General features: G+C 40.5%; 2 protein-coding genes across 3 annotated transcripts in view; one reads left to right on the top strand and one right to left on the bottom strand.

Annotated features, from left to right (window-relative positions):
- LOC140205757 (heparan sulfate 2-O-sulfotransferase 1) overlaps positions 1–3,796 on the bottom strand; it is a 174,003-nt gene extending 170,207 nt beyond the window's left edge. Inside the window, exon 1 of the mRNA XM_072273365.1 lies at positions 3,364–3,796. Coding sequence (XP_072129466.1) covers positions 3,364–3,487 — 124 coding nt within the window. The 5' untranslated portion in view covers positions 3,488–3,796. The remainder of the gene's footprint in view (positions 1–3,363) is intronic.
- Positions 3,797–4,010: 214 nt separating this feature from the next.
- The window catches only part of selenof (selenoprotein F), a 45,583-nt gene continuing 36,179 nt past the window's right edge, over positions 4,011–13,414 (top strand). The window contains exon 1 of one of the 2 annotated variants that reach the window (XM_072273367.1): positions 4,011–4,278. In XM_072273367.1, the coding sequence (XP_072129468.1) occupies positions 4,231–4,278 (48 nt within the window). In that variant the 5' untranslated portion in view covers positions 4,011–4,230. The remainder of the gene's footprint in view (positions 4,279–13,414) is intronic. The other variant, XM_072273369.1, reaches the window with a different exon arrangement.

Below are 13,414 nucleotides of genomic sequence, written 5' to 3'. Positions count from 1 at the left end.
TTGAAACACATCAGCTCCTGTCTGAATGGCAACTTGGATCCATTCCAATTTGACTACCTCAACATCTGCTGTAGACCTGTTACTTTCTCGTTGGCTCTTGACCCTGGAAGATCTGGACAGCAAAGATTCTTGTATCAGGATGCTCTTTATCAAATACAGCTTGGCACCATCATCACCTCAAAACTAATCAGTAAACTTCAAGAACTGGGCCTTAATACGCCCATTTAGATCCTGGATTTCCTCACTTGTAGTTAGCTCGGAATGGCAAAAACATCTTCACGATCTCACACAAAATGCTGGAGGAATTTCAGCAGGCCAAGCAGCATCTAGGAAAAGTGTACAGTCAACTTTTTGGGGCTGGTCTGCTGAGTTCCTCCAGCATTTTGTGTATGTTGTCAGATTTCTAGCATCTGCAGACTTTCTCTTGTTTGTTCCTCCACAATCTCTATCAACCCTCAAACACCACAGGGATGTGCACTTAGCCATACTGTCATAGGTGTAAAGCAAGTAAAGCAGAGGGCTAAGTACAGCTCCAACACCATATACAAGTTTGCTGATGACACCAGTGTTGTGGGCTCTATCAAAGGGGTGATGAATCCGCATACAGGAGGGAGATTGAAAACTTGGTTGAGAGGTGTAATAACAATCTCTTAATGTCAATAAGACCAAGGAGCTGATTGTAGACATCAGGAGAGGGAAACCAGATGTCCTTAAGCCAGTAATCATCGAAGGATCAGAGTGGAGAGGGTCAGTAACTTTAAATTCCTGGGTTTACTATCTCAGAGGATCTGTCCTGGACCCATCAGATAAATATATTTGTGAAGAAAGCATGATAGTGTCTCTACTTCCTCAGGAGTCAGTGGAAGTTCAGCATGTCATCGAAAACCTTGTCAAATTTCTATAGAAGTGTGGTGGAATGTGAGCTGACTGGCTGCATTAGGGCCTGGTATGGGAACACCAGTACCTTTTAGCAGAAAATCCCGTAAAAGGTAGTGGATTCAGCCCAGTACATCACGGGTAAAGCCCTCTCAGCTATTGAGCACATCGACATGAAATATTGCCATAGAATAGCAGCACCCAAATATCCTCACCACCCAGGCCATGCTCTTTTCTCACTGCTGCCACCAGGTAGAAGGTACAGGTGCCTCAGGACTCACACCACCAGGTTCAAGAACAGTTACTACCCCTCAACCATCAGGCTCCTGAACAAAAGGGGATAGCTACACTCATTTAAGGACTCTGCAATATTGTTATTTCATGCTCGTTATTTATATCTCCATTTTGTTTACAGTAAATGTTCTATAGATCTACTAAGACCAAGTATACCTGCAGAAAAAGAAGGTGACTCTCAGGTTTGTATGTCGTGACATGTTATGTATACTGATGAAACTTCGAAATTTCCAGGAAACTCCGCTAATTGGCGCAGCCGCTTAATTTGGCCAAAATGTACTGGACTTAATGTGTCCCATTTATCCAGAATCCAGTGAGACTGTGTGTGGCTGTGTCTGTGTGGACAGAGCAGATTGAAGGGTGTACAAAAAATTTTAAAGCCCAGAACAAGTTTTGTCAACTTCACTGCAAAGAACCCAAAATAAGACACTATGCATACTGGAAAACTATAAAAATAGGAAACGCTGTAAATAACTCTACGACTAAAGAAAAGCAGTTAACACTATCAAAATAATGTAAGTTTAACAATTCAAAGGAAGTACATAAAGAAACAAAGAGGAGGGGCATTGGTAAAGATGGTATGAGACAAGTACAGAGGAAAGTGGGAGGGAGATCAGTAAAGATGGTATGAGACAAGTACAGAGGAAAGAGAAATAAAAGTCAGAATAACAAAGTACATGTCTGGCCGAAGTACAAAAAAAATGTGAAATTAAGGTGGTTGAGACAAAAACTGAATGCTGGAAATGCAAAACACAAGGCTAAAATGGATAATTCTCTGAAAATTAAATTTAACAATTTCAAATAATCAATCATTCCAGCCTTGTATCTCAGATCCAGCGTTCAACTTTTCTACTCTCTGGGCAATTTCTTATCTCATTCTTTTCTTAATTTTTAACCCAGCTTCCACCTCCTGAAGCCTTGGTTACAAGTCAGCAAGTTCCAGCACAGCAGGTAGATGGCTTGTTCCTGTTTCTTTTAAGAATGGGAAGAGTAAATAGTCTGCAGTAGGAGGCAGGGTGTGAAATATGCAACTGATTAAAATTCCCTCCTTGAAGCTCAGCTACTTACAGTTATCCAACTTGTGCTGTTGTGTCATTGAGCAATTGAGCCTATTTCGCAAGCTACAATATTTAAACCATTCTGATTTCCTAGGTCACTGGTCTTTCACATTTTAATGTTGATAGAATATCTACGCCATCAATGAACAGATAATCACGCTAATTGCAAGATCTGAAAATTTTTAAAGGGAATCTATCATGACAAATTTGCTTCTAAATTTGTCAGTTTGAGACAACTAAATGTCACTGCTTCTCCACTAGACATTCCTTCTTTCTCGGCTTGGGAGCCCAGAACACAGTAAAGATGTTTCACAGAATTTGTTTTGCCTTACACGAACATTCTTAAAACAGTGTACATCATACAATTACAGTACTAATAAGCCTAATTGTGAAGCGGATTTCACGTACCGTTCACAATGCTAGAGGCAATTTTATATTTTTTGGTGTACTAACACCACTATAGGAAATGCAGCATTCAACAAACACGGCAAGCTCTCATATACATTCGCGACAAAAAAATGTTCGTTTGAGAAACAAATACTGATTAAGATGACAAGGATAACGCATATTCTTCATGGTATCTGTTTTATATTGACTCAGAAGTACCTGTTTACTACTTCATCGAAAAGTTTGCATATCCAGCAATGTACTATTTCCTTCAGTAATGCGCAGGCTGTCGGTAAGTCCCTTAAATGGAACACAATGCCACTTTTTAACAAAATCAAATGGAACTTCCCCACTTTTATATATAAAACATAAAACCATGATGTGCAATATATGCAGCAAGTTTGCTAGGTACAGAACAAGTTACATCGCATACACCAATGCTTTTCCATTCAAATGGCACATACATACACCAACCCTAAAGCAATATAAATGAGCACATTTTCAAAATATTGGCCAACTATTTAGCAGAGGCCCAGCTTCTAGTTTACCAATGGAGGGGCGCAAATCAAGGATAAGGATTGTTAAAAGTTGCTACCTCGGAACACAAAGGTGATGACAGAGAGATTAACATAGATTTTTTTTCTAGATAGGAAATACAATTTTGAAAGGGGATTGCCAGTTCCAGGCTGTATTAGCACAAGACTCGGGTATACATCGATGCCTTTTAGCCCACAATGTGCTGACTTACCCAGCTTTCCCCGAGACTCCTCCAGCTTCTGAATCTGCCTCTCCAAGAACAGCACGGCGACCACAAATGCCACAACCACAAGCAGCTGCAATTTAGGCGGCATGATAATTCTTAAAAGCCCCATGAAATTATCAAGACATAACGCGAGTCTTTAAAAAAAAACAATAAAATTACAAAAGGTGGAAGAGGTGGCGAGGAGTAAAATCGCACGACGGACACGGCTTGGAACTCGTGGGAAATCCCAGGCGCCGAGAAAACATGGAGAATTTCGGCAAATGCGTTGACACGCCAATGCTGAAGGCTAACGAGTGTTTTTTTTTGGTCAAAGACACCGATTTACAGCGCTCCTCGCCAGCCAGCGTCTTCTCTCGCTGCCTCACCCCGACGGCCCTCCCACTAGCACCAGGGCCGGCCTCCCTCCGCGCGCTGCGTCCAAACACCAGACGCCGCCTCTCGCGCACCCCAGCGACGCTCTCCTCCCCCAGGTGAAAACGTGCAGAGACTGCGAGGTGCTCCCGCCCCCTTCCCCCTCCCATTCGACGTTCACCCTTTGACTGACGCGCGCTCCCGACCGGTTGTCTGCCAGACCCCTGTTTTGATTGAACACTTCGCCTGCCAATCTTCTTCGAGACAAAATGTTCCCGCAACGCCCTTTTCGCGACCAGCTCTCTGTCCCTTTGGGACAATACATTTTAGTGGTCTGCTTAATCCGCCTGTGAACTAAAAACAACCATAAAACAACCAGGACATGACTATATTATTAATTTAATTAATTTATAAAAATATATTGACTCTGCTATTTAATCCCATGCTGTAATTTACCGTCTGGCGATAAAAGTCCCCATATAGGGGCTTTGGCTAGCTAAGATGGCGGTGGAGGCGTATTTCTTGTGGTTCTTCTCCCTGCTAAATGCGGTAAGTATTGAACATTTGTTATTCGCATTCTGCTCAGCTTCTCAGTGATTTGTGCCAATTTAGTGAATTAAATCATTTGGATTTTTGATAGGATTTCTTAGTTCTGAATGGGGCAGGCCTCAATAGAAGAAGTGCAGCTCCGCCAGGATATGTTTTGGTGACGTGGTCAATGACCGTGGTGGCCATTAAAATAGGAAATAGTCTAGAAAACTTCACGAAAAATTTATTTTGTATTTCAGTTGCCTGTTTTGGTTCAACTCATCTAGAAAGTCATTTTTCCTAAATTCAACTGATCCTAAAACAGTCTCATAGTTTTAATTTATTTGTAATGAATACAAAAGCTCGCCAATATCGAGCTTTTAAAACTTCGTGGTTACAGAGGAAAACAGGTGTTTGGTTGAACGTAAAAGTAAGTGTTAGATTTCAAGAAAAATAACAGATTCGTGTGGATAACATGGTGGTTTGGGGACTTCAAATACACACATTTCATCTAATGTGGATGCATTGAGTACCAAAACAGATCGCTATATTTCAAGGAAAAACATTAATTTTACTGTGTACTGTTTAAAAGAAATCTTTTCTCGAGGATGTTTCTTGCAAGAAGATCTAACTTTTTTTTAACCTCATGGGAATGTACCAGAAACATGCCTTCTATAAAAGTTTCCAATTGTTCTTGTAAATTTTAGTCTGTCATGTCTTGATACTAATTTGCCCACATCAGATCTCTTCTGATCTTATCAAAACCAGCCGTTCTCCCTTTGACTGTTTTTATCTTGAAGTGATCCACATCCCTAACTATAGCTGTTTTAACTCTTGCAATATTATGATCACTGTTTCCTAGGTGGTGCTCGACTAGTGCTGATTTCTCCTGACCTGTCTCATTTCCCAAAATTAAATCCAGCAACGCTGTCTTCTTTGATGGACAAGAAACATATTGTTCAGAAAGTTGTGCTGAAAACATTTCAGAAATTCCACCTGTTCTTGTTCCATTATGTTGTTGTTCTACCTGGACAATTGATGTCTTCTATTATCACTACTCTGTGACTTTTGCACACATCTGCAAGTAACTTGCAAATTTGCGTCTAGTGAACAGTGGTGTCATTTCTTACTTCTAAACAGGGATTCAGTTCTTAATTGTTCCATGACATCCCTTCTGCAGTAACACAATATTTTCCTTAATCTACTCTAACATACCCCTTCTTTAAGAATAAGAGATTTTGCAGATGATGGAAATTTTGATCTCTCTCTGACACTGGAAGGCAGTATTTGTGAAGGGGAATAAACTGGAAGATTTGGGCTGAGACCCTTAATTGGGATTGGAAAGGAAGCAGGAAGAAGCCAGTATAAGGTGGTCAGTGGGGGAAGGAGTACATTTTGGCAAGTGATAGGTGATGAAGAAGGTGGGGAGGGAGAATGAAGTAAGAAGAAGGGATAGTGGAAAAGATTGAAGAATAAGGATTCTAATAGGAGCGGGCAGTGGACTATGGAAGAAAAGAAGGGAGGAGGGAACCAGAGGGAGCTAATAGGCCAATGAGGTAAAGAGAAGGGGTGAGAAGATAACCAGAAAGGGGTAATGGAAAAAGAGAGAAGGTGGAGTAATTACTGGAGGTTAGAAAAATTGATGTTACCATAGAAACCATAGAAAAACTACAGCACAGAAACAGGCCTTTTGACCTTTCTTGGCTGTGCCGAACCATTTTCCGCCTAGTCCCACTGACCTGCACACGGACCATATCCCTCCATACACCTCCCATCCATGTATCTGTCCAGTTTATTCTTAAATGTTAAAAAAGAACCCGCATTTACCACCTCGTCTGGCAGCTCATTCCACACTCCCACCACTCTGTGTGTGAAGAAGCCCCCCCAATGTTCCCTTTAAACATTTCCCCCTTCACCCTTACCCATGTCCTCTGGTTTTTTTCTCCCCTGGCCTCAGCAGAAAAAGCCTGCTTGCATTCACTCTATCTATACCCATCATATACCTCTATCAAATCTCCCCTCATTCTTCTACGCTCCAGGGAATAAAGTCCTAACCTATTCAACCTTTCTCTGTAACTGAGTTTCTCAAGTCCCGGCAACAACCTTGTAAACCTTCTCTGCACTCTTTCAACCTTATTAATATCCTTCCTGTAATTTGGTGACCAAAACTGAACACAATACTCCAAATTCAGCCTCACCAATGCCTTATACAACCTCATTATAACATTGCAACTCTTATACTCAATACTTTGATTAATAATGTTCATGCCATCAATTTGGAGACTACCCAGGTGGAATATAGAGCATTGTTCTCTTCATCTAGGTGGTAGAGAATAGGAATGGGGGGTGAAACTGAAATAGGTAGCCACTGCCTTTTATGATGAGCAGTACAAAGGTGGTTGATGAAGTGGTTGTCCAATCGGTGTCGGTCTCACCGAATGTAGAGGAGGCCACCCCGAGAGCACCAGGTAAAATGGATAACCCTGAAAGACCTGCAGTTGGTGTTGCCTCATCTAGGACTGCTTGTGGCCTTGAATAGTGGTGAGGGAAGCGGTGTAAGGGCAGGTGTAGCACTTGTCAAGCGTGCAGGGATAAGTGCCAGGAGGGAGATCAGTGGAAAGTCAAGTAAACAAGGGAGCTGTGTAAGGAAAGCAGAGGTAGGGTGTGGGAAAGATGTGCATAATGATGGGATCCCATTGGAGATGGTGGAAATTACAGAGAATGATGTGTTGGATACGGAGGCTGATGGTATGAACAAGAGGGGCCCTATGCATATTATGACAGTGGAAAGATGGGTGAGAAATGGAGGAGATGCAGGTGAAGGCTGCATTGGTGGTATTTGAAGGGAAACCCCATTCTTTGAAAACAGTGGCATCTCATGTTCTGGAGTGGAAAGCTTCATCCTGATGTGGTAGAGATGGAGGAACTCTCAGAAGGGATTAGCATTTTTGTAAGTGACAGGGTGGACAGAGATACAGTCAAAATAACTGTGAGAATCAGTAGGTTCCCTTCTCTGTTTTTCTTGAAAATCGTGTATCCAAGCATTTGGAAGTCACTCCTGCCCTCTTATTGGCCAGGTTTCTGTTGTTGGTGCATTCTTGCTATCCAAGTCATTAATCATGCCCGTTGCTGATCAAATGTATTAAATATACTTCTTGTATTTGCTTGCATGTACTGTGATCCGAGCTTAGATCTTGAATTCTCTTATCTGTTTCAGTCTAAAAGATTTCCATTTCTTGTTCTGGTGATATTTATCTCTCCCAATCCTTTTTGGCCCAAAACCATTCCAAACTTGTTTGAACTTCCTTTCCCCCACCCCCACAGCATGAGTAAATTTTCAAGTCAGTGGACCCAGGTGTGCTGAGATGCCATCCATCTAGTCTGAACATGTCCCACCTCCCTGAATGTTGTTGGTGCCAATCTCCTATGTACAAGTTGGCCACCACTTTTACTACTCTGCAGAAGTGTGTCCATGTATTATAAAAAATATATTTTGGCTGGAATGTGCTCTATGGTACACTGAGATATTGTACAAATGCATCTTTGCAAACCTTAAAAGCACTTCACATGCAAAACAAAGATCATAAATGGCTTGACAGGTTATCTGGTCTAGGAGACAAGAGAAAATTAATCAGCAAATATCTAGAAGATGTTACTACTGCAATTATAAAGTTGATAATGACTTTGACTCAATCAAAAATTCGAATACAGTGCAAAAATGCTACTTACTTTTAATGACATTCGAAGCTATAAATGGTTTATTGACACTACTGTGCAAAAGTCTTAGACATATCTATATATTGAGGGTGCGTAAGATTTTTTATACAGTACTGTAATTTTATGTATTGCACAGTTCTGCAGCAAAAAAAAATCATGACATACATAAGTAATGATAGACCCGATTCTGATATGGGTCTCCATTGTGGACTGAGAGTGGGAAGGAGTAGGAAGAGGGAAACACATAAAAGTTGCTGGTGAACGCAGCAGGCCAGGCAGCATCTCTAGGAAGAGGTACAGTCGACGTTTCAGGCCGAGACCCTTCGTCAGGACTAACTGAAGGAAGAGTAGTAAGAGATTTGAGAGGGGGAGGGGGAGATCCAAAATGATAGGAGAAGACAGGAGGGGGCGGGATGGAGCCAAGAGCTGGACAGGTGATCGGCCAAAGGGATATGCGAGGATCATGGGACAGGAGGCCCAGGGAGAAGGAAAAAGTGGGGGGGCGGACCCAGAGGATGGGCAAGGGATGGGCAAGTCAGAGGGATAGAGGGAGAAAAAGGAGAGAGAGAGAGAGAAAGAATGTGTGTACGTAAATAAATAACGGATGGGGTACGAGAGGGAGGTGGGGCATTAGCGGAAGTTAGAGAAGTCAATGTTCATGCCATCAGGTTGGAGGCTACCCAGACGGAATATAAGGTGTTGTTCCTCCAATCTGAGTGTGGCTTCATCTTTACAGTGGGATGTGGAATTAAAATGTGTGGCCACTGGGGGATCCTGCTTTCTCTGGTGGACAGAGCGTAGTTGTTCAGCAAAACACCATTATTTATTTATATAACCCCACCTCCCCCCCGTACCCCATCTGTTACTTATTTATATAACGCTAATGCCCCACCTCCCCCTCGTACCCCATCCGTTATTTATTTATATACACACGTTCTTTCTCTCTCTCTCTCCTTTTTCTCCCTCTGTCCCTCCAACTATACCCCTTGCCCATCCTCTGGGTTTCCCCCCCTCCCCCTTTTCCTTCTCCCTGAGCCTCCTGTCCCATGATCCTCTCATATCCCTTTTGCCAATCACCTGTCCAGCTCTTGGCTCCATCCTTCCCCCTCCTGTCTTCTCCTATCATTTTGGATCTCCCCCTCCCCCTCCCACTTTCAAATCTCTTACTACTCTTTCTTCTTTTGGTCCTGACGAAGGGTCTTGGCCTGAAACATCGACTGTACCTCTTCCTAGAGATGCTGCCTGGCCTGCTGCGTTCACCAGCAACTTTGATGTGTGTTGCTTGAATTTCCAGCATCTGCAGAATTCCTCGTCTTTGAGGAAGAGGGAAATCCTGGTTGGGGAAAAAGGGGAGGGAGTGGGAACATTCTGTAATGTTCAATTAACCATTGTTTAGAATCAACTGATCTTGCCTGGTGTCTCAGGGCTGAGTGTGTATGCATCTGCAGCACCCTCCCCCCCATCACCACCAGCACTCTGCCACCTGTCCCACACCCCTCCCTGCAGCACTCCACCCTTGCCATTCACAACATCCTTTGCTGCTGCCAGATTTACAAACTTGCTCTCTGCTCCACATTGACAAATACAGTACTGTGCAAAAGTCTCAGGCACCCTAGCTATATGTACCTAAGAATTTTACACATTACTGTACAAATATTCTACTGGTGCCTTTGAAATTATATTATATTCTGTGTGAATTTGGCAGTAAAAGAAAGCTTTATAAAAAGTCAGGTGAAGAATTATAAAATTAGGGTTGGGTCATGTTCCTCCTTTGCCACTAAGAAGTTGAATGTTAGTTCCAGTACATTGAGAAGATGTTATATTAAAGAGATATATCTCTTATATTAAAGAGAAAAACTATCCTGTGGTCAACTGTGTTGATTTTATACCAGTGATTTCTACAAAGATGGGTGGAGGGGCAGATAATGTTGAGAAAGCAGGGAGTGTATGAAAGGATATAGACGGATTAGGTAAATAGGCAAAGAAATGGCAGATGGAATATAGTGTTGTGTAGTGGATGGTCATGCAAAATTTCAGAGATTGGAGGTGCAAAGGGACATGGGAGTCCTCTGCAGGATTTCCTGAAGGTTAAATTGCAATTTCAGTCATTGGTAAAGAAGTTTTGTACTAGACTGAATAATTGTTATTTTCTTTGTAGTTTACCTTTTTTAAGCTTGTTTTTATTTTTATATAGTTACCTATTTGTATGTAATTGTTTAGTGTGTTTTTCAGTGGTTGCAATTCCTCTGTATTTTTTCTGGAAGTTTCACAGTTTCAGTGGCAGGTATCACGTTACTTGAATGGGGGCTATCTTACTGATTGATTCAAGCAATGGAATTTATTGCTATTAGCAAATCGGTACAAGAAGACCAGGCCACATTGTTTTATTGCACCTTCAGCTTCCTCTCACTACTCAGCTCTGCTTTTGCTATTTCCCTTTCCTAATTCCTTTGTTTTTTTAATACTTAATAAAAATGGATGCAAGGAACAAGTTGTATGCCTCATTTTTGACTTCTGAAGAACCTTGAATCAAAAACATTACAATCCAACAGAAGGCAAATGTAATGTTAGGCAAAGATAAAATGCTATGGCTGTATAAGGCATTGGTCAGACCACACGGAGTATTGTGAGCAGTTTTTGGCCTGTTATCTAAGAAAAGATATGCTGGCATTGGAGAGGGTCCAGAGGAGGTTCATGAGAATGATTCAGGGAATGAAAGGGTTAATGTAATTGGGTCATGTGATGTCTCTGGGCCTGTAATTGTGGAGTTTAGAAGACTGAGGGGCAGTTTTATTCAAACCTGTTGAATATTGAAAGCATAGATGTGGATGCGGAAAGGATGTTTCCTCTTGCGGAGTCTCTGGGATCAGAAGGCACAGTCTTTAAATACAGGGATGTCCCTTTACAACAGAAATGAGAAGGGATTTCTTTAACCAGAGAGTGGTGAATCTATGGAATTCATTGCCACAGACAGATGTGGGGGCTGAGTCATTGGATATATTTAAAGCATTGATAATAGGTTCTCATTTAGTCAGAGCGTTATAGGTTATGGGGAGAAGACGGAAGAATGGAGTTGAGAGGGATAATAAATTGGCATGGAATGGTGGAGCGGACTTGATGGGCTGAATGACCTAATTCTACTCCCATGTCTAAATGTCTTAAATACTCTTGTGACTGGCATGACAGCAATATGAAGTATATGCAAAGCAATTTTGCAAAATCAGAAAGAAGCTAAAATTAAGCTGTTCTCGTGCCAAACATAGTGGCGCCTATTTAAATGCAATTTATGTTTTGATTTCCATCACTTAATACCTTAAAATTTTTTTAGTTTTAAGGGATAAAGGCTGAAACTATTTGTATTCACAAAGTGTCGTATTATAGCATTTGGTCAGTAACACTTCAGCAAATAAAAACTTAGTACGTAGTACATAGCAGTGTAAAAAAAATTGATACAGATGGCCTGAGCTTGGTCAAGAACTGTGTTTGAAGGAGAATCTTGAGCAGGCTGGTTTACAGAGGGAATTCCCAGAATTTAATGAAGATTAAAAAAATTGGCAGAAGTTGGAAGTCCGAAATAAAAACAGAAAATGCTGGAAACATTCAGCAGGTCAGGCAGAATCTGTGGAAAGAGAAATTGACTAGATATTTCAACTAGAAGACCCTTCATCAAAACCTAAGGCTTTAACAGCTGAGGTCATGTTTAAAAGTGATGAAGCAATTAAATGTGGAGAGGTTGAAGTATACCAAATTCAAGGTGAAGACCTCCAAGGCTTTTGTGGCTGGGAAAAAATTAATATAGTGAAAAGGAGCAAATCCCCTGGAGAACTTGAAAATCAAAATCAGAATTGTCAAACTGAGACATTGCTCAAAGAGTCTGCATAGCCCAGTGGACACATTGAAGGATAGCAAGAAAGTAAATAAATGATTGAATAAATCAAAGCAATTTTCAATTACAGGCTTGTGTCATTGACTTGCCACACCCATTAGCATTAAATGATCAACAGCTATTATTTGAAAAGCTCTCATTCTTTTCAAGGAAAAAAGAAATCCCACAAATACAGAATATGTTCCTTAACTTCTGGTTATCAACAAATGTATTGAATCCACTGAAATAGTTGTGTCCCAGTATTATGTATTTTCACATAAAGTTTATTTTTTTTAAATATGTTAATGATAATAGAACAATTTCAAAATTCAGTAATCTCTGTTGAATTATTCTCATATCCTAATGTTAAAATTTCTCTATATACAAGCACGGAAAGAGCAACTTGATGTACTCAGGGTTTTTAAATAGCAATATGAAGCAAATGTGATTTATTGGTACAAGGAAAACTAAGGACAGTGCAGAAACCAAACTGTGCCAAGTTGTCTTATCTTTGCATTCTTGTTTTAATTTGTCTGCATATGTAGAACTTCGATGGATTAAAAAATGTCAAGCTATTCACCAGATATGTGCTGTAAAATATATTGAAAGTGGACTTTTTATGCAGCACAGGGACAAAATGCAATATATATTCATGTGGTGATAGAGTGCCATTGAAGGACCTTATTTTTATCTTCGATAGTTTGGGTCTGTTATTGCCAATCCAGGATTCTGAGAATATTATAACTTTGTGCTTGGCTGAATATTATTTTGATTTGAAGATTGAAAGTATCTCCTTTTTATGTATTGAAAGTCTAAGCGTGAAGTACTGGCTGTAAGAGTAACACTGTTCCATGATTCATTTGCTGCCTAAGAAAAGCTAATCTTGTGTTGGATTCTGATGATTTTGATCCAAGGTTCTCTCAGAAGCCAGGAAAGAGGCACAAAACCTGTTGCTTCACAATTGTTTTGTTAAGAGTTGATAGAACAAAAAAGTTGGAACAGTGACAGAGTTCTACTAAACACAGAGAGTGACAAAGGAATTAAGATAGTGCCTTGTATAGAACAGCTATTATTATTTGACAGAGGTAAGAAAAATCCCATTTTAAATTTATGTATAAGAATTAACCAATTAGAAAGCTATTCAAATACAGAAGTATCAAGTTAACAAATGGGAAAGCACTTATTCAAATAATACAGAACAAGAGATATTCCAGAGCTTTCCGGAATTATACTTTGTACAGCTACTAAAGGCATATTGAACTGTTATATGTATATATGAACTACGTAAAATACAAGTAAATACACTTATAGGGTTCAAAGGATGCTCTGCTGCTTTTTTCAATAATTAAGAATGAAAATTGCCATTTGGCAATTCTCTTCATTCATTCAAAAACAATCAGGGCGATTGTCAATGATGGTGGACAAAGTGTCAACTGCCCTGTGCTGGATGTTGTAGTATTTATGTCACTGCATACTATTAAAGTAGGAAACATTCCATAATCATTTGCTATGTTGCAGTAAGAGTATTTTGGCCATTACTGGGTGATCCATACGTTGCAGGATTCCAAACCCCAG

This window comes from Mobula birostris, chromosome 12 (assembly GCF_030028105.1).
Source record: "Mobula birostris isolate sMobBir1 chromosome 12, sMobBir1.hap1, whole genome shotgun sequence".
Lineage (NCBI taxonomy): Eukaryota > Metazoa > Chordata > Chondrichthyes > Myliobatiformes > Myliobatidae > Mobula > Mobula birostris.
The sequence above is the reverse complement of the archived record's forward strand: the minus strand, read 5'-3'. Positions and strand labels throughout refer to the sequence as shown.